Below are 21,930 nucleotides of genomic sequence, written 5' to 3' on the forward strand. Positions count from 1 at the left end.
GCTTTTTAAGCAGTAAATGCTGTAACATAACATTTTTCCAGAATTCTCGGTTTCATTCTTAGAACAGCTTTTTCACTAACAAGAGATTTGTACTCTCATGTATATTGTTCTGGTTTTTGCAGTGAAAGATTTTCTCTTTCTAATTTCTGAACTTTGCTGCTGCAGTCTATTCTAAGACAGTATCTCCTCTGAGGAAAACTCTTTAACAAGGCAGAACTGTCAATAATCCTAATCTTTTTCAATGTTAAAAAGGCTGGAAGGGTATAAAGTTCCATTCCTCCAGGCTTTTTCTTCCTCAAAGCAAACAGGCCAACTTCACATAGGTATTCCCTGTGGGGAGCATAGTTAATCCTTTTCAAGATGTAGAAACAAACCCTGTAATATGAATTACATTTTCAACTGGGTATTTACATTTCCAGGTGTACCATCCAGTTACAAAATAGAAAGTTGCAGAAGCTCAGAGCATAGTAAACTCATAGACAAGTATGCTCCAGAAGAGCGTACAACAGGCTACATTATGATCTTTGCTTCTTGAGACCAACTAGAACAGAAACACTTGTCATTTTACGTTAATAGAGAAACACAGCTGAGTCTGATCACTATTACTTAAGTTTTATGTGGGCAGCTTTATCATCTTCTGTATGATAGCAGATTTTAGCCTACTTCCTTAAATGCTAAGATTAGACATCAATGTTCAAAAGACAAACAAATCTGATCAGATATCATATTTAAAGAGAATGGTGATCACGCCATAGAAAAAGGAAAGGGTAAACAAAACAGCTTCTGAACAACACAAAACAAGTATAAAGCATGTGGTCCCAGAGAAATATAGTCAGAGCTGTTTGATCAAAACTCCCCAGACTGATTCAGAACCAGTGTTTCACAAATGTGCACAAGTTTGACAAGATTCAGTGTCAGCTGCCTTTTGCCTAGCCAAATATCTTCTTTATCCTGCTGCTACTGTGCTGCTTCTCTACCTGCTTGTTTCCATCTCCTGTGTTTCCCATGTGAGCTCGCCCAGCCAGCCATCCACATTTCCCTCTGCCTGAGAGGTTCACTCTCACCCCCCTACACCTTTCTACATCCTACACGTCCCATTCTGTCAGCTCTTCCTCCTCAGCTGTGTCCCGTCTACCACAGTCGCTTCCCCCTGGGGTCTGGAGTTTCTTTCCCAACCCCAGAGAGGCAGAGGCCAGAGGCTGGAGCCAAGGCCTGTCAGGGCACAGAGCCCTGAGGGAAGGGCTCTGACTGGCCACCTTCCTCTAGGGTATCCCCGCTGTAATCAACCAGCTCTCCACAAAGACAGCAAGACCCAAAGAACCCACAGACTCCACGAGAAGACAGAAATGAACCTGGATGCTTTGTTCCAGCAAATAGAGTTCACAGAGAAGCAGGCGAGGGAGAAGAGGCACCTCATTCAACAAGGTCTGCCCCATGGCTGCCATCTTGTGGGTCCGGCGGCAGCGCTGACCACGCTTAATGGCCTCTCCATTTCCTGGGGGAAAAGCAGGGTGTCTGCACTGTGCTGCCGTGAGGGGACCTTTGTCAGTGAAAGCTTGGCAGGCAGCCGGGCTGGCTGCTTCTTGCCAATGGTATGTTTTTATAAGAATGTAACTTTCACAAACTGAGCACATGTTCTTACAGGTTTTTGTTGTGTTGCAGCTAAAGTCGATATAAATAGAAGTTATGAAAAAATTAACCAGATAAAAGAAGAGCTGAGCACTGCAAAAATGAAATTAGAAACTAAGGTAAGCAGGCATGTTTATAGTATACATAATAATGAAATACATTCTATTTACAAATATATGACCTGTTCTTTCAGGAATAGATTCATAAACACTTTCAAGGAGTGTGCTTCACCTACCAAATAACACAGCGTTGTGAAAACTTAAACTGTAGTGAAAAAAGGTCGTTAAGGTCTTTCCCGTCTCACAAATCTCACCGTTCAGACTGGCCCCTGGCTATGTTCAGGGACTTGCTCACCTCAGGGGTAGGAACATTTCCAGATAACGCTTCCAAAATCTGGAAGCACTGGAGACAGCACACGTGCACATGAAAGTCAGTCCTGCTCTGCAGATAGACCCTGGCAGGGAGCGGACCACCATGTCAGGTCAGTCTGTTCACAGCCACCAGACGTCAGCTGTACGGTGTGAATGGCCCTGTCTTAACAGTCCTGGAGCTTGTTGTAGCACCTTCCTTCAGAGGCCAGGAAACCATTCCTTTGTTGCCCACTGCCATTCATTAAAAGCCTTTCACAGAAAATATACGGAAACATTCCCTGTGTTTACTTCACAGGATCTTAAGTCATATACTAAAGATCTTCCTGTGAGCCTGGGCTCGCAGTTAGGGCTTACAAGGCCTAAGAGTTTTTCTAGGGACAGTGAAGACAGAGGAAAGTTTCTGAATCTATTTAGTGTTTTTAAGATTTTATTATGCTTTCCATTTAACCAAACTGCAGGCATATATTCAGATTAAGCTTCCAGTTTTGCAGAGCTTTTCACCATTAATACCTGTGGTTACAAATGATTTAAAAATCCATTTTCTTGTGCCTGAAAATGAAGTCTAAATATCATCCCCTGTGCTCTTAAGTATCTGCGGTGGCAGAATGTGTATGCACAACAGGAAAGCATATGGAGCCTCCTTTGAAGTCAGAACTGTTGTAGCCTATCACCTAAATAAACATCTTCAAGAACCTTTGGAGGACTGCCTCACCTAGCTGTGAAAATAAATGTTTGGGGGATGATTTTCATCCTTCCAAAAACAGGCTCTTCTGCCTTTTTTAAAAGACTATGTAATATATACAAAAAATATCAACATTACTGCAAGGGGGTCAGAATAAAAGAGAACTCATTTACAAATATTTACTGGTTGCAAATTGAGACTATAATCATGCAAGCAGTTATTCACATGCTTGCAGTTATGCATGCCACAATCTCAGAGCCCAAAAGTGCTTTAAAATAGTAACTTATTTAACCAACACAGATTATATCTGGGTGTTGCTTATTAGGTAAAGCCCTTTGTAGTCTTGCTCATAAATTTATTTATGAACATCACAATTTTATGTTTATACTACTAATTTGTTATTGATGGATTGTGATTTATAATCAAGGTTTATGTGGTAGATACAGAAGGTCCCAAGAGTAGAGCTGTTATTGTAAATGACTGATGGGAAGAGCTGAAGAAGTATTCCTCATTAAATCTTATGTTCTTTACCCACCAGGATTAATAATATTCTCACTGGTGTCCACAAAAATACATTTGACTTGGTCTCTTAGTCTGACATTGATTCATTTATAGATAAGAAATGATAGAGAAAACAAGTGGAATGGGAAAATGCATTTCAATCAGACTGTATTTAGGTTTAAAGATTATATAGTTATTGAAATTATTTAAATTTATTTTTCAGTACAGGAATTAAGTTTACATATGTCTACAATAGTTAAAGTAATTCAAATAATACTAAATAATGCTCTTCAGCTAATGCTGTTCAATTTATCCAGCACCAGATAACTCCACTTCTTTCTAACCATACATATCCAAGCACATGCATGCACAGCAGCTTATGCCTAACCAAGCAGATGAGAGTGAGTTCAAAAGTGTTTTGACATCTATTTCACAGAGGCTGCCTGTGGTCAATCAAAGATTCCTAGGAAATGCTATTTTTTAACTCTGTTCTGTAAAATCAGGAAGCATGTAATTACAACCCGAATTATAGCATTTTGCTTTTCATGGCTCAATGATTTCTTAAAAAAAAATCTGTTGTAAATGCATAGATTAAGTTGACATCTTACAGATGGAGAATTTACACTGCAGCTAGTTATGTTCAGTAATATAAATACAGTGGTATAAGACTATCTACTGTCTTTGAATTAATATGTAAAATAAATATTCCTGAGAAGAGCACTTTCTGGAAACTTCACATGTCAGACATATCACAAATAAGGGAAAAATCTGACCCTTTCCTTCCCAACTCTCACATTCTAGTCTTAGGGCATTTGATTCCAGTATCGTCCTTTTTTAATCAGATGCATTTCATCTGCACCCTCTTCAAAATCATCTACATTATTGCATTTTACAATCTTTTCATTTTTACCTCTGTACTATCACTATTATTTGGTCTTTTCTGCTTCTGCACACACAAACAGTCACATATCAGCCTGACTATTCCATTTACTCCCTGATACTTACCCTGTGCCTTTACAGTCTGTGGGCAATTCTGCTAACTTTACTTTCCCTACTCATTTTTCTGAGTATTACAGTCTGAGTCATTCTCTTGACCTCCTTTTCTCCACTTCATCAGATGAATGATTCTCATCCTTTAAGACTCTTCAACACTTAGCTGTTCCCTATTTATCTGCTGTTATAGTTTATCCTACCATATATCTTAACTTAGGTTAGACAATGATACAGTAGATGTGCTGGAAAACTGAGAACTCTTCAGCAAATTTTGAAAATGCAATACTTGAACAGCATACCCTTCTATCAGATAAACTACTATTTTAAATTAATAAAAATAAAACTATATGCAAAATAGAAGTTTGGGGCTTGTGGGGTTATGGTCAAACTGTCTTTTACCAATGAGCTAATTTCCATTACACTTCCTTGGCTAACAATTCCAGAAATTGTGCTCAGAAAAATATGAGCATATCCCTTCCTTCTTCACATATGCAGTAGTAGCATTGCAGAGTTGATGATGTGTACAGCCATTCAGTCAGAACAATGATGTTGGACCCCTGTCCCTCTGATATTATTGTCTGATTTGGTATTTTATGAGCTTTACACAATTAGATGGAGGACACTGTATTATGGTGGGTAAAAGATCCCATGTGATCAATATTTTTCCTGTTTTTAACCTGAAAAAAATTCTCCTAAACTGAGCAGAATTTAAAATGCCATGTTAGATAGATGGACCAGCACTAAACGTGTTTTTTAAAGAAAGGATACTTTTCAAAAGCTTAGTGGTATATTGGAAGATTACTGGGGGGAAAAAAGAGCTGTTATGCTTTTGCTAGTCCAGCAGCTATGGCAGCTGTGTTTTAATAGGACCAAGATCCTTATGTATAATATCAAAGTATATGAAACAATAAAACACCAAACTTACTTTATAACCTTTTTTTTTCTTGGAAGGTTCAACATCTGTGTGAAAAACAGTTCTACTTAGAAATTCTGAAGAAACGTGAAGACAGCTTAGAAAAACAGAAAGCTGAACTTACTAATCAAAAAAGCAGTCTTCTTAAAATCCTTGTATGTTTCTAGCTATGGTATTCAGACATGAGAGTACGTACGAGAGTAGTCAGCTTTAAAGTTTGAAAATATGGAAGAAGTAATGCTTTAAATCTGGAAAATACTATTTTTGTTTACTCTAGCATACTTAGCAAAGCAAATGTAGATAAATTCTCACTTTTAATTTAAACCATGATCTAAGGTAATGCATGCTGCAGTTTATCTGTTTAACATTCTGTCTGCTGTTGTATGACTGAACTCCAATTCTGACATATTTCCTTTGTAAAAGAAAACTAGGAAGATCTCACCTTAAGCCTCATCCACAATAAATCATATTGAGAAGAATCAAAGGAAAAACTCAGGGAGGTCAACCCCACATTTGAGGAATCCTGCCATACCACACAATGTCTTTGATGCTAGACACTTGTTACATATGCAGACAGATATAGCTACTTGCAACACATACAGACAACAAGATTTTCAGTTCTCTCTTGTGCTAACCTGAATATTGCCTCCCTCTTACTTCATTGTGGATCCTTGCACATGTAGATATTAAGAAATGCCACAGATGAGTAGTCTTCTCTGCATATGTATGTATTTGTACTTTAAATCAACAGAGCTAAATTTTAAACATTCAGTATAAATCACCAGTATTAACCCTAAATCTTTAGACAGATATCCTTTTAATTAAGTAATATTTGTTCAGCATCCAAAGCATTCCCAATCTTAAGTATACAAAGAAAAAAAGAAAAATAAATATTGTAAGTATCATAGAAAAATTATTTAGTCATAAATCTAAATATCCCTTGAAGAAATGTAAAGTTTCTTTTAATTGTAACCAGTCAAGTTTGATATACAGGTTATTTCTTTCTTCCTGTATATAGGGGTCACTTTAATTTAGTAATCAGTTAAGATTTTTTTAAGAGTTTAATATTGCCTTCCTCTTTAGAATATTTTTTCCAGAAAATGACACAGTGACTTCCTATCAACTATAGCTTTCCTGGTTGTTATTGAGGGAGTTAAAGTAAGTCTGCATTCTACAGAGGAATAAACAACAGCTTTATTTCATTTAACAATCTAGAAAAAAAGAGTGGCCATACTATGCTACTGACTTTAAACAGAACTTTCTACTAATATCAATGAAGAGTTGAACTGAAAAACTGCTGGCACAACTGTATAATGTAATGTAGTGATTTTTAAAATGTTTTATTATTGAGAATAGATCCTTCACTTTTTCAGAAAAAAAGAAAGGTTAAAACAACAGACAAAATGATAGAGATGTAGACCATTTTCATGTTCTTGTAAGTCAGGAAAAGTAAATATACTACATTTATACTGTAAGTTTAAGGATAAACAACAACAGTGTGTTTCAGTTTTCCTAGCTTGACAGACTTTCTTTTTCTTGACTTCAACATTCCCTTTCTTTTTTTCAGGCAGATGCAAAGAGAAAAATGACTGAAGAGGAAGATAATTTTACTGGAGAAGTAACAGAGTTTAACAATGAGTATGGACTAACAAGTAATAGAAATCTTCTGATTAAAAAAAAAGTCAAGACTGAAATAAATGATTTAGAGAATGAGGCAGCTCTGTTGAAAAATGGTAAGTCTTATATTAAACTATTTTATCTTGGATTACCAGAGAAAGAATACAAATCAGTAAAATATAGCTGTGCAAAACATAACCTTAATTCCATTCCCTTGCTGTCTGGAACTTCCTCTCAGTACTAAACTGAAAGAGTATGGTCTGACATCATACCACATTACACAAGCATAATTAAAACCTCTTCTGCTCCCTATTCTCTTCAGTTCTTTCTGACTATGAGCACTGTGAGGAGAAGAAGCAGACCTGCAGAAGTGGCTCCCAATGTCTAATGTCAACCAGCACGGAGGTGCACTGTCCTGCATAGTGCACTGTATTAGCTTTGCACTGTTTATAATCACCTATGGTTGAGCTATGTACATTTCTTTAGCTTCAGAAGAATTATATGCGGAGATGTCTTGTAGGACTCTTTTACTACCACAGTATAACTTTATCTTTGAGTTAAGATACAGAATATGAGATTTCTCAGAACAGAGACTCAGACTGGAAAACAATCCTTCAGCAAGGAAATAGAAGTCATCATGGATCACAAGCTGAACATGAGTCAATGACATCAGAATGCCGACACCATACTGAGACATAAACATGATTTTGACCTCGAAGACATGCAAAATAATCCTCCACTCTATTTAGGGCAGTTAAACTCTTAGCTGGATTACTGTGCATCTAGTTTTGGATGTTACAGTTCAAGAAAAGATGTGAACCAGCTGGAGAGAATCCACATGGGACCAGTGAGAGTGATCAAAGGTCTGGAGAACATGAGAAGGGAAAAAAAATAAAAGAATTGAGACTATTTAACCTATGAAGGAAAAGACTGATGGAAGATAGGTATCAGTCTTCAAATCGTTAAAGGATTCTGTAAAAAGGAAATTAATATATTCTCCATACCTATAGTGAACTGAATAAAAAGTAACAAGTGTGAACCACAATAAGAGAGAGTCTGGCTGGCTGTTTAGAAATCTTTCTAAGAAGAACAGTGAACAACTGAAACCCTCTGCTTTAGGAGATGCCATTACCAAAGGAATTGGGAATCTCCATTACCAAATGTCTTTAAAAACAGGTTAGACAAGCATCTGTCAGAAATGACAGATGATCCTGCCTTCAGGAGGAGGAATTCAGTAGATGACCCCTCAAAGTCCCTTCCAGTCTCATGATTCTCTGATTCATCAAGCACCAGCACTTTGAATTCCCGGTATCTACAAAGTTACTGAAATGTGACTATCTGTTTGAGTTTGTACTTGGTGGCACCCTCTTTCTGTATTTCCTGGTGCTCTGAGTCTGATCTACAACTGAAAAAAAAAGTCTGTATTTGGTGGAAACTGTTACTTTTAATGATTATTTTTTACATATTCAGGCAGATCTGATCAGTCAAATGATCAGTGGGACATGAAAGGCAACTAACGTTCTCCTCTAGGTTATTGTCTTGATTCCATTCTTTTAAATTGCATCTCTTTTGAAGTACAACTTGTCTGTCTTTTCTACACTCCTGAGCACTAAAGAGAAAAGTTTGAGTAACTCCTAGCAAGGAAATTATGTGAGGACCTCCAGTCGTTAGGGAAACAATCACAATTAATTCCAGATGCTGTCGATGTCAGGTTCAAATGACCATAACACTAAACAAAATAAGGTTTTCTTCAGTCCTGCAGAGAGGTGTCTGTTCACCACCTATTCAATGTTGTCTTTCTTTCTAGTTGAAGTAACTCTAAAGCAAAATAATCTTTTTATGCCCTGTCAACAAAATATGTCAAACAACATTAAAAAATAATTTTATTTCATAGTTATGAATACATTATATGACATAATTTGCTGTGAAGTGGGGTTTATATGACTGATTTTAGCTGATTTTAGTTTTATATTTAAGGTTCTTTTTGACTAGCTGAAGATTGGTAGAAGTAGTTAAGAATATTTAGGATTATATCAGGAAGACTAAAACTGCAATGGATTTTAATTTAAAATATATTTTTTCTTAGAAATGGAGTCGATGGAACATAAAAATGTTCAGTTAAATGCACTCCAGCTGCAGAAGAATGAATTAAAGCAGGATTTATTTACTCTCCAAAGTGAACTCAAAGGTGTGCCTGATAATCACTTGTTATGATAATTATTTGTGGCTTGACAAATGCTTCTGAAAAATCTGTCAAGTTATTTTTCTCAAGAAAAAGAAATTATAGGAACAAGATTTTAATACATTTTTACATTATGTAATACATCATTTAAAAACATGTTTATAACAAATATGGATTTCAGTAAGATTTATTTTAAATGTCAGTGATACTGAGGTCTACAGAGTTGCTGAATCATAAGCTATATATATGAAAAATAAATTTTTACTTTTTCTGGTAAGTCATATACTTAAATGGAGAATTTAGTCTTTCAAAGTGAACTTAAAATCAATATAAATATTGTTTATAGACCATTAACCTATAATTAAAGAACATCACTAAAATTCAAATGTTTAACAAGCAACATGACTTGGACTGATAGAAACAGATTTGGCCTAGGTGCTAAACCTCTGAGTTGTAAATTCAGCTATCTCATTACTGACATTTGTGTGTCTGTGCACAAAAAACAGAAGTCTACACACAAAGCTGAGAGGAATGTGTCAAATACACAGGAAACCCTATAAAAGTAAAAACTAAAAAGAGATAGAGAGAACCAAGAAAAGTTCTGTGTCAAGGGTGATCACAAGCAATAGGAATGATTTTGAAATTTGGATTAAAAAATGTATTCTAGAAGTGGTTTAGTAACGTTTTTACAAATGTGAAAATAACATGTTACAGTTAGAGAGCTAAGAAAGACAGGCCATAAATATGGTCATGAATTGTTTGGGAAAACAAACTAAATTTTCTATAAGTTTGCAGTATGCATAGCAATTAGAACAATAAAACAATTCATGTTCTTTATTCAGATGCCTTGATGCTACAAACAGTTTCATGAAGAAATATTAGAAAAGATAAATTTAGAAAATGTAGGAAGTCTTTGAATATGGGTGATTACTATATATTTCTAAGGTAATTAATATTTTATGTTTAGACCTTGAGAAAGTAATCAGGGAGGCTGAAAAAATGACAAAAGACTTGGAAGCAGAAAAAGTCCAAGTCACTGAAAAACCTCAGACTGATCCTGAATGTTTAAGGTAAGAGTGTCATGTTAATAAGTTCTTAAATTTAATTTTAGCTCTGTAACTACAGACCAGTCCTGGTAGCAACAACAATTTTACCTTTCTTGTACAATATTCCTTTGAAATCAGAGAACATGAATTCCTGTTGTTTATTACAGCCTTTCACCCTTACATGCATACTCCAATGAACCAAAAACTGAGTGTTTGCAAGGAAGTCAGTCAAATTTGGAGGAAGACCAAAAGACTGCTCCTTGGGTGGAAGGCTAGTTCTTAAGTTTTCGTAAAAATAGTGGTGGGACACAGAGTACTGCTGAACTGCCCAATGCCATACGTGCTTCTGCTGACTGGCTGTACAACCTTCCTCAGAGCCTCACTGAGATGGAGTGGATTGGCCACAATAGCCTCCTTGGTTCAGGTGGGCCTTGTATTGAAGCTGCTAAATGTGGATTTGTTTTCTCTATGATCTCTACCATCAGTTCTAGTTTGTCTTCTAATTAAGCTAGCTTAAAACAAAATTTTGAAGATTTAACCAAGCCAGAAGGCCTTGCACATTCTCTCTTAATAGTGAATATTGCTTCACAGGAACTGAGTGGTAATGACTCATTTCTTGTCAGTTTGTTTAAATGTGACATTTACATTTTTACTATACAGAAAAAATGTAATATTTTCAACAAAAATCTTCCAATGCAGAAAGCCCCATATCATGGAATTACCCATCTTTTTCCTATTTTATGGTGTTCCAGATGAAAGTGCCTATGGATATTTAAAAATATTTAATAGACAATGCAAATGAACTCCTAGAAACGATGGTCCAAAATATTCTCTAACAGAAATTGTTAGGGAAAACACAACTTTTGTTACCATCACATTTTTCTTCCTATACATTTCTGAGGTTTTGACAGAAATAAATACAGTATTTTTTTCTGAAAACTTTCAATAGAAAAATAAAATTTTGCAGAGAACCCTGAGCATTTTTCTGAAAGACAATTTGGTGGTGGCCCATTTTTTGCTGAATATCAGTTTTTGAAAGAAAATTATATATCAGCCCTATTACTAACTCTCTTCAACCTCTTACATGGTGTTGAGACATGGCCAAAATTCCCTCAGCATAAAAATTAATTAGCTCACAAATCTGCATACAGTAGCAAAAACTTTGCATTCAACATATACATAGAAGACAGTGTAAATAATAATAACAGCAGCAATTCTGTAAAACAACATGTTATAATTCACTCCTTTACATTATTCATTTCACTGTGATATATTAGGTTTTGTGATACATGAGGTTGTCAACTTCCTTCTAAATAACATACTTCCCTTGGAGTAGTTTACTGCCATGATTCCACTTAATATCCAAATTGGTGTAATTAGTTTTCTGTAACAGGCTTCCTGTGTATGAGGTACAGAAGTAGCAAACATTATATTACTAATCTCCAGTTCTGCCACTGATTGCTATGAGATCCTAGGCAAATAATTCAAACCCATGTAGGTCTGTCTTTCTACATAGTGAAATTAACTCGCAGCTCTGTGGAAGGATACTTTGGTTTTATCTGGGTGGAAAACGCAACAGTGGATAAAACATTAAATTCTATGAACTACAAAGCCAGAAAGTGTCATTTATAACCAAAGCAAGAAGGATGATGAGAAGTTTTTATTTCATAAAATGTCTCATTTTATGGTCAAGATAAGCTTACATTATTTGATAATTGCACATAGTACAAAATATAAAGTGCTCCTACTGCTATTACTGCTATTACAAAAAAGCAAGCACTCTTGACATGTAATAATATATTGAAGAAATATTCTTTACATAGAAATATTTTTTCGTTTCAGATGCTGGACAAAATTTAGGACAGATTTACCTAAATTATACTTTTATCTTGCACTTGCTTTTGATCCAAAAAGCTCAATGCTTTAGAGAGAGAGATGGACCCAAATAAGTTAACTCAGATGCCAGAAGCAACATAGCTGTGTTACTGTACTTCCATGTCAGCACTAATAGATTCTGCTTTTCAGTAGAGCCAAGCAGGCGATCCTCATTGGTCTACTTCTGTATGTCATAGTGCTGTGCTCTTTAAAATGATCCCAATTTTAGCAGACTCATAAGACTAGCAATTCTTTTTTTTCTTTTTTTTTTTTCCCCCAAAACTTACTCATCACTTCTTGGTTTGGACTACTGAATTAAGAAAATGAAAGGGAATTTAAAGTATTATGTGCTATGACCAGTGCAGTATATAAATAGTCCCGCTTGGAGGTACCTGCTCGCCCTCCAGTACCTACAAGGAGGTCATCAAGAAGATGGAGCCAGGATCTGTACAATGCTGCATGGCGGGAGAACAAAAGGCAAAAAGCAGAAGTTGAAATAAGAGGGGTTTAGAATGAATTTAAGGAAAAACCATTTTATCATGAGGATAGTATAGCAAAGGAAAAGGTTACCCAGAGAGGTTGCATAGTTTTCATCCTTGAAGGTTTTCAGACTTGACTGGATAAAGCCCAGAGTAACTTGCTCTGACCTTGTAGCTGACCCTGCTTTGAGAAGGACATGGGGCTAGATGACCTCCTGACTTTTCTTCCAGTCTGAATTATCCAATGAACCAATTATCATTGTGGATTCCACAGCCCATAGATCAATACATAAGCACTGGCTTGTGCCTACACTGCTCAGAGGCAGCATTATCTGCAACAAACCAGTCACCTCCACACTGCCTAGCATTTGATGAGATCATATCTGCTCTGGTCCCTTTGTAGTGTCTCTGTGACATTAAGGTATAGTGTCATGTATATACATATATTTTCCTTTCAAAATGCATGAAATAATTAAAGGAGTTATGTCCAGCACAGCAGAGTGTTGGTTCAAAATTACAATACCTAGCATGTGCATTGCATGCCCTATGATGTGCCACAGAAGTATTTGAGGGACCACAGCTGCTGCAGCAGAACACATGCTGATGGAGTCCATGCCAATAGTCTCTCTGGAGCAGATCCTTGAGCGAACTATCCTGTCCACTCCTGTGGGTACCCTCTGAAGGGAATCTGAGAATAAAGAAGAATTCATGCAGTGTCAGTGAGAAAAACTAAAGTACCAGGCACCTGGGGTGAACCAGGTCCTGACAGTCGAGATACACCTTTGGCACTTGCAAGGGACCTTTTGCAGCCAAAGTGCCAATTAATGCAATCTTGCATATACCAGTGTATATCTTAATAGGAATCAGTTTTAGTCATGTTAAAATCAATGCGACTGAACCTACTTTGTTTGAGAAACAACCCTTTTATCCTATCAGTATGGGTTTTTTCCCCATAAGGAATCTATTGCAAGAATAGAATTTTAGTTTTTATAAATATGATTTTCAGTAAAGAGAAGAATATTTTGACACAATTATATATTATTTTCTATGAAATAAGAACAAAATTTGATATTTTTTTTGTTGTTTTACAGAGCAGGAAACCACACCATTCTTTAAATGGTAAAAATGCCAATGTTTTTAATGCTTCCTTAGAACAAATGTGAGAGACAGTCAGCATCAATAACCTGATATATGTAGCTCCCAGATCACCCTGTAAGTCTGTTATTGTACCACATACCTAGTCCCAGCTTAAAAATCAATATCAAAAGTAGCTGGCAAGGCAAGAATCTTCATTACAATTAAGTATATATCTTAAAGTAAATTGCATTTCAGCTGAAGAGTGTAGCCAGCTAATTCAAATTACAGCAATTCATCTTTGATCTGAGAAAAATGCCCTATACGATGTCTGCAGTTTCATAAAATTTCTCCCAAATCCATCAAAGAATTACAAAAGGTCATGAGAAGCACACACCAGTAATTCCAACAGCTCTTGGTGCTGCAGTTATAGGCTTGTTCTAATACACAGCAGATACAAGAAAAAGCTAACCAAAATTTGAATGTTAAGCACAGATATAATTATTGATAAGACACTCTAGTCTTCCTTAAAGTAGGCACACTGGAAACTGTAGGTCTCATGATACAGGTGCGTAATTCAGAGAAATATTTAAGAGAGCTTTTTTCCAGAAAAGATCTGCAATTAAAATCAAAAGCCTTATTTTAATCATCTGTTCTGCCAATGCCAACCCCAAACACAAACAGCAGGAAAGAACTTTGGCATCAGCTCTCGAGTCATATTTCCCTGGCAGGTAGCAAGTAGCATCACTTAAGTGGAACAATACAAGAGTCCAGCAGAGACTGATACCAGTAAATTCCTAGCTATGTCATTTCACTATTATATTCATTATAATTACTTACTGTATTAATTATTTATTTTCTTTCACATTTTAACTTTAAATTTGTGTTGCCTCATGTAAAGCAACCTAGAAATAATTTTAATTAAAGTTTACTTAGACTAAGAACAGACGGTTTCTACCTAAAATATTTTTCACACTTTTCTAAATTTAGACTGAAGATAAAATGTTTCTTTGAAACCTAAATTTCTGTTCTACTTCAGAAAATCAGTAGCGAAAGGGAAATGCATGGTCAGCTTACTTTGTAAATATACCATTGCTTCTTATACTTCATAATACAGAAAAAAACCCTCCATTATCAAAATCAGGAAGGAAAAAGCAATGCTTTCTTTCATACAAATCATACAGAAGATATGTTCATTAGAGCTGAACAAATGTTTCACGCTAACAGCAGTCTGCCTAAGGCTATGCATGGTTCTGTGGTTTAAAAAAAAAAATAGTATTTGCAATTTAATTTTATGTTAAATTTTATAATCAACAACTATCAATCTCTGGAGTGATATATGTGGTTCAAAATGAGTTTTTTAATGACAATCCCCTCATCGATTTTTTAAGCTTTTCTTTTTAATAGCAGTGCCTAGTGGAACTATTATAGTTTGAATTATGTTAAAATAGGTTTCCATTATAAATTGCAGTATGGATTTACAAGAAGTAGATCAAATCCAACTAATGATATCTTTCTTTGATAAAAGAACCGATTGGTTAGACAAAAAAAATACAAATCCATCCATCTAGACATTAGTAAAGTATTTGAAGTTATCTCACATGGGAAACTACTAGTTAACCTGGGGAAGACCTATTAAAATTTTGAGTAAGGAAATGAGTAATAGTAACAACAGTAATAAATCTGAAAAAAGAAATTTGGGGATGGAAGAAGGTAGCTACAGTCACAGCTGTTCTTGCTTAATGTTTTAAATAATTACTTCAGAATAGAAAGTGTTTTAAGACAATAGTGTAAAACAATTGGAAAACTCTAGACCTGGTAGACTGAAGTTGCTAAAAAAGAGGAGGAATATAATTATATACTGTGCAAGTTTATGTACTTATACACAACTAAGGACTTCAATAACAGGTACCTGGAAGTAAAGGAGAAGAAAGGCCTGAGCACACTATGTAATTTAAAAACGACTATAAACATCAAAAGTAAATATAGCTGTGGAAAAGATAAAAGCAAGAAGTATTTCCAACAAAAAATGACAGTGTAAGAATACTGTGTACAAATCTCTCACCTACTTCTCAAGAAAGATGCATTCAACCTGGAAGATGAAGAGAGAATGAAGAGCCCATAATGCAGAAGGAAATAAGGATAATTCTAAATCCTTTCTAGCTCTGAGAAAATGATATAGTTCACATGAAGCAAAGCAGTACATTATAGGGACACTAATTTCAGCAACAGAGTAGCTGTATTAATATGTCCATATTGAGATCTAATTTTTCCTGTATAATAGAAAAATCAAGATATCTGAACTAGAAAGGTCATTGACCCATATTCATTTTCCCTCCCTTTCAATAGGAATCTTATTGACCCCTAGAAACACATTTCAGTTCTGACATCTTTGATGTTTGTACATTTTTCCTTTCCTGTGTAACTTGTTCTTACAGTTCCTATGGAAAGTAGTCCATCTAACTTTGGTTTGCTGTCTGCACAAAAGCAAATCTCATCCTAAAAGTGCACTTTAATTCAGTGTGCCTTAAACTTCCACACTTATTCATCTATAATAAGATATTCCTTCAAGACTTCTTGTGATGTTTTATGTATTTGGGGAATATAAATTTTAATAAAAAGCTAAAAACAAACCACACTTTTCAAGACCTATAACAACTTTTATAAATAGTTGCCTGATAGCATTCACAAAATACAAGCTTTAATCAATTATAATTATGTATTTTACAATCAGCATTTGATCCAGAACAGTAAAAGCTGAAATTTTCTTATTTTACCTAAGGTGTTTCTATTTATTTTAATTTACATTTAATTTCCATTGTTATGTAGTCCAGTACCCGGTTCACTTTCATGTTTCATCTTATTGTGAGCCTTTATTATTACTACTACATCACCTTCTTAATTTTTATTCTATTTCTGCTCCATCAAGCACATACTTTTATAATTTATTTGTTCAACTCAAGTGCCTGAATTTATGTTTTGAGATACTGAATTCCATTTAGGACTCATTTTCTCCCTTCCTCAATCAATTGATAATAGTCTGAAATTTATTGACTTCTTCAGCTGTATCAATAGCATTTTCTGTTTAGTAGTGTCAGCAAATTGTAAATACTCAGCAAAATCTTGCTCTCACTATAGAAATATACACATTAATTTAGTCCTAGTACTGAGCTGAGACTGAATGGCCTCAATGTGTTAGCTCTCCTTTGGCTTGAGACAATAAAACAAAGTCTCCTATACTTTTCTTCAGTCTCTATAAAGTCTTAAAACTTGATAAATATTTCTCCTGACCTTTATGATAAAATTCAGGAAAATCAACATACATACTCTCAAGTTTATATATATAACTTCTTAGGGAACTTCATTTTGTACCATAAATTCTATGCCTCATATAGCAGTGTCAAGCAATTCCATTTTATAATAGACTCTAATGTTTTCCCTTGTATTTATGGTTAAAAAATAAAATAGTGGTCATAACCAAGGCAAAGACAAGAAGGAAAAGAAGAAAAAAATGTTTTACTTGTCTCAGCAAACCATAACTAAGAGACAGCCTGCTCCTTCTGCAGCTCCAACAATAGCCAAGTAGGTTCTTTCATCCCCACTTAGAAAAAAAGGGTCTAAAAACACATATTCCCCCTGCCTTCTACGCAAACTATTTCTTCTTTGAGACCTCTTTACATAAAATTATTCTTGGAATGCGAGTTTTGGCTACTGAAGTCTTGATCCAGTACTTTGAATCTGTGGATGATTTTCAGAGAAACCTGTTTGACAATAACATTATTTTCATCATAGTTCAATTCATAATACCAGTGTGTATTGATTTCACAATTATTTTTCCTATTTACCTTCTGCATATACAGCTGAAATTCAAGAATAGTGTGTATCAACCACAAATGCCAATAACATTTAATAGCTCTGCTCATTTCAAAGCTGCAAAATCGATCATCTTCAGTGATCTCCTCCTTCTTCATCTCTTTGTCACTTCTAGCATTTGAGAGTAATGGAAAATGGACCACTGATAGCAAAGCTCAGCGTAGGGCAAGCTAGCATCCAAAAAAATGCTGATGCTGTTGTCCCACCTACTTGATTTAAGGCTAGGTTTTGCTATCGCTATTTATCTTGAATGTTTTTCAAAGGTATAGTCAAATCTTCTTTCACAAATACGGCATTTCAACTCCAGCTGTTCATTAGAGCCCATTACCTGTGATGCTGTAATTTACCAATACACTGTTAATCCAGTGCAATGACTTTTTTTAAAAATAAATTTTATTGTCATCAAAGAGACAAAATGCTAAAAATAAAACAAAAACAAAGGACATGGAGGGCCAAATGCTAATGTGATTTGTCAGAATTTTTTTTTAAGAGATTTGCTTTTTATCATAGTTATAAGGAGGATATAATTGTCATATTAACTCTTGTTCTGGCAAAAGGTACATCTCTTTCCATTTCCAAAGGTACCGTCTACCATCTAGATGGTATAGTTTCATGAATAATTGGTTTGCACATTCAATCTGATAGTGGAAAGATGAATATGAATATCCTGCTTATCTTAAATGTAAAATGAAAAAACTAAATCTGCTTCCAGGTTAAGCATTTTTTTGAATAGTTCTATTGTCTCACATTCCTTCTGGTAAAACTTCATCATTTATTCAATAACTCAGGAGTCCCCAATGCATTAATTGTGTAGACTATAACCCAACAGACAGCCCTTGTTTTGCGAGTATAATATTCCTAGCACACACTGTAATTATCTAGCTTCTAAATAAGAAAAAAGGAAGACCTGAAAGCAGAATCAATTGATTAATGTAAAAATAAAACACCATATTTGAACTAATGTCTTTTATCACCGCTACCCCATGCTCTGTAAGGAGTTGTGCTGTCACCACATTTAAAAGTTTTATAAAATATTTTAAATAAAATTTTAAAATCCATATGCAAAATATTACAGTTTGAAAGCACATCGTCAACAGGAATTAATTCACAATCCCGAGACACAGATAAGCAACTCTTACTGCTTATCTTCTGGTTGTTCTATCCTTAGTGTACACCTAACATGGAATGGTATCACTCTTAGCTGACAACTAGCAAACAAGACTATGCATCAATTTTACAATGTGGAAGACAATGAGAGAGCAGTTTTTCTGAGATTAACAGACTATGTCTAAAGTAAATTAGACAAAGTAGGGCTTTTGTTGTCTTAAACAAAATAGGGTTCTTACATCACACTAACAGAGAACATAAGGAAAAAACAATGAGGCAAGGCAACGAAGTTAAGCCGATTTAATCAAGATCAGAAACTGATCTTAGACCTTGAAATGAACTTCTCTCAAAGAAAATGGTCTGTAAACTAACACTGTACTACAGTACAGTGTATATTTAATTTCTTAAAGTGTAGTTCAAAATTTCTTTTTGTTTGAACACTTGTATGTATTATGAATGCAGGAGAAATACTCCTGAAAGAGCATTTACTCCTTTGTACTACAAACACACAGAGATGATATGTTTCCATATTGATGGTGAGATATTTACATTTTCCACAGGAACAGGAAAATGAACTTACGGTACAGTCTTATGCTACTATTCTAATGCCACATAGTGACTAAGCTATTCCTCTCATATGAAGCTATACCTTTTAATAAGATCATTTTCTTGTGTAGAAAACAAATTCTATCTGCTGTAGGACAGCTAAAGAGGTGCATCATCTATATAATAGGGTTAAATAATTTATTCCCCATTACAGTACATAAAAGAAAAAATGGTTGCTACCTCCCTCTTTCAACTTCAGAATAAACAAGGTCCTGCTTTGATGCAGTACTTTAGATATTTAATAAGCAGAATATATACTTTTCTTCCTTTTTTTAAGTCTGTCTATATGTCCCAGAATATTCACACGAAACTATATTAACTGAAACTGTATTAACATGAAACTGTATTAATTGAAACTGTATTAAGGGTAAGCAACTTCAGCTTTCTCATTATGCTTTTCTTATGACAGCCATGGAAAAACTCAGTATAATCTCATCACGTTGAATTCATCAGACTACTAAAAGCTCTGGCATAGATTTCTCTTGCCCTACTGAGTATTGACTTAAACCACTACAGTCACTGATGTGCAAAAATTTAGGTGTCTCCTTTTAGCAGGATTAAATAACCTTTTGAATGCAAAAATCGCTGTATTAAAATTAGTCCTTATTGTAGAAAAGTTGAAGGATTCCTGGCTGGGATTATTGGGAAACAGTCAGTAAGCACTGAAAAATAATAGGAGCAGCGGGGAGAGAACAGCAGCAACAGCAAAGGAGTCTGTGGAGGGGCATGGAGCAATGATTGCACAGGCTCAGGCAGAGGACCCATCCAATCCAGTATTCTGTCTCCACCAGCGGCTACAAGTAGATATCCAGGGAAAGTAAGAACAGTAACATATGGTACTTCCTAAGTATCAACATTCAAATTCACATGTTTAAATAAGGAAAATGATGACTAACGAGGCCATAAATCTTTCACGGTTTATGAAAACAACATGGTTCAGAAATTTGTCTAACAAAGTACTTAGTCAAGATATACTTTATAAAAACCCAAAATGTCATTTTCTGAAGTTCTTCACATTGCCATCACAACTGCCACTGCTGAATGAAATCCAGGAATATTGCAGAGAGCAGCATATAAAACTGCCAATTACAAAATTAGCAAACAAATCCTGATCATGCAAATAGATCAATGAGGGTTTTCTCACATAAGTCAAACTGACAATTGGGAGCAAAGCTGAAAAAAATAGCTACCCAAGCAACTGTTCTCTGATCTGAAAATTTATTTGGTTTTGGACGCAGGCTTAAGAAAGAACTGGAAAACTGCAAAGATGATGATTGGGAAAGTATCTCTGAGACTCTTCGAACAGAAATTGAAATTCTGCAAATGGTATTCCATTTTCATTATGTATTTTAACTGTTTGATAATTTTAGTTTTAAAGGTGTAATTTAAGATGATTAGCAGTGGTTTTAGATAAGCAGTTTTTTATACTATGTACACAGCCAAACATCCCTGCATTGCAGGTTCACTCCAATACTCATTCATTTTAGCCTATTATTTCCAAATGTCCAGGAATATAATTTCTCACAGAAAAAGGAAGCACAGACAAGAATGTTAAGATACATTTGTAGCACAAGAAAGACCTGTTTGAGGGACTAGGACTAATCATTAGTGTTTTGAAATCTGCAAATGATTATGCATTTAGGAGCTAAATTAATCTTTATCCAGCTGTCAGTTAAATAGAAGACAGGAATACGGAGAAATAGGATGATAATAGCATCCTTTTATTTAATGTTTTATTTTGTCCATTCACAAATTCCTTACAAAAACTTAATAAAGTATGTTTTGTGTCTAAATGTCAATCCTAACTTCAAATTTCTTCCTTGTCAGTCTATGTAAGAATACAAATAGAAAAATTATTTTGAACACCCATTTTTGGAAATAAGGGGATTTTAAAAGTTTATTTCAGAGCCCTTGATTGAGTTGTATGAAGATGCAGCTGCCACTAGCATCAAGAGCAGAATATCAGACATGGGAAATTTGTATTACTCACTTTTATGATCAGTTTCAAGTTTCTGTTGGAGGAATGTAACTTACTTGTACTTTATCTGTTAATTTCATCATGCTTCTCAAACTTCAGAAGCAAACAAAAAAAACCAGCTCAATGTTTAAAAACTTCTCTGTAAAGAACACACTGAACTCACTAGATTTCATTTTCTATATTTCAATTATTTCTCTCTTCCAGAATCTATCACAAAAAAAGTCTTCAGAGAAGTGAATAATATGTGGCATATGATATGGAGTGTCATAGAAGCTAGTCTTTGAGTATTTCAACACCGTTTTACTCAGGCTCTATCAGTGTTGCTTCTACTTTTTTGTTTGATTAAACCACAGTTTCTATCTGCCTTTACTTTTCATTAAAATAAATTTTTATTAATTTAAAATTGGTGGGGTTTTTGTGTTTAATCCTCAAGTTCAACAGCTATCCAAATTTAGTCTCCTCTTTGTGGCCCATGAATAGACAGCACATAGTCCACCACACATACAGCCGAGTTCCTATATTACTAGCTCTATTCTCTATGTACTATTTTTTAGAATGAATGCTCTCCTATTTTTAAGGTAGAGATGTGGTCTTATTTGAGAGGAAGACTGCTATTACCATCAAGAAATACTTAACAGGAGCTGTGGCTATTTAGTTTACACCTTGGCAATGCAATTCTGTAACAAGCTCTCTGAAACAGCTCGACTGCAGCAATTCTGCATGATCATCCAGAATAGTTTCCAGATCTACTGAGCAGTAGATGCCTCCATTGATGGTAAGCCAGTCCATTACTTAGCACTTGTCTTCTGATCGCATGAGGTCTTTCCTTCCTCTCCCACAACCCAGAAAATACTGAGTGCACCAAATACTTCAGCACTTGACAACAAAGATAAAACCATATTCTAAATGAAAAGTCCACATTTCTAGAGAACTGGTGAAGAATTGCCACTGAATGAGGACCCTATTCATTCAAGCATGTGGGATGTGTAACTGCTACAGCAGTT

The 21,930-nt window shown here is 35.1% G+C and overlaps 1 protein-coding gene across 1 annotated transcript; it reads left to right on the forward strand.

Moving 5' to 3' along the window:
• Positions 1-1,346: 1,346 nt before the first annotated feature.
• Positions 1,347-21,163, forward strand: CCDC172 (coiled-coil domain containing 172). The gene is made up of 8 exons (XM_074874049.1): positions 1,347-1,425; positions 1,663-1,748; positions 5,128-5,244; positions 6,657-6,822; positions 8,793-8,894; positions 9,856-9,958; positions 20,187-20,274; positions 21,131-21,163. The coding sequence occupies exons 1-8, from the start codon at positions 1,347-1,349 to the stop codon at positions 21,161-21,163; spliced, it is 774 nt and encodes a 257-aa protein (XP_074730150.1).
• Positions 21,164-21,930: the final 767 nt, after the last annotated feature.

The sequence above is a fragment of the Strix uralensis genome, chromosome 7, assembly GCF_047716275.1.
Source record: "Strix uralensis isolate ZFMK-TIS-50842 chromosome 7, bStrUra1, whole genome shotgun sequence".
Classification (NCBI taxonomy): Eukaryota; Metazoa; Chordata; class Aves; order Strigiformes; family Strigidae; genus Strix; species Strix uralensis.

Bases quoted from the DNA above. Each gene is read 5' to 3' on its own strand.
- CCDC172 (XM_074874049.1), top strand. From the start codon at position 1,347: ATGAACCTGGATGCTTTGTTCCAGCAAATAGAGTTCACAGAGAAGCAG. The intron at 1,426-1,662 runs GTCTGCCCCATG...GTTGTGTTGCAG, and splicing joins GAGGCACCTCATTCAACAAG to CTAAAGTCGATATAAATAGA. The intron at 8,895-9,855 runs GTGTGCCTGATA...TTTTATGTTTAG, and splicing joins TCTCCAAAGTGAACTCAAAG to ACCTTGAGAAAGTAATCAGG.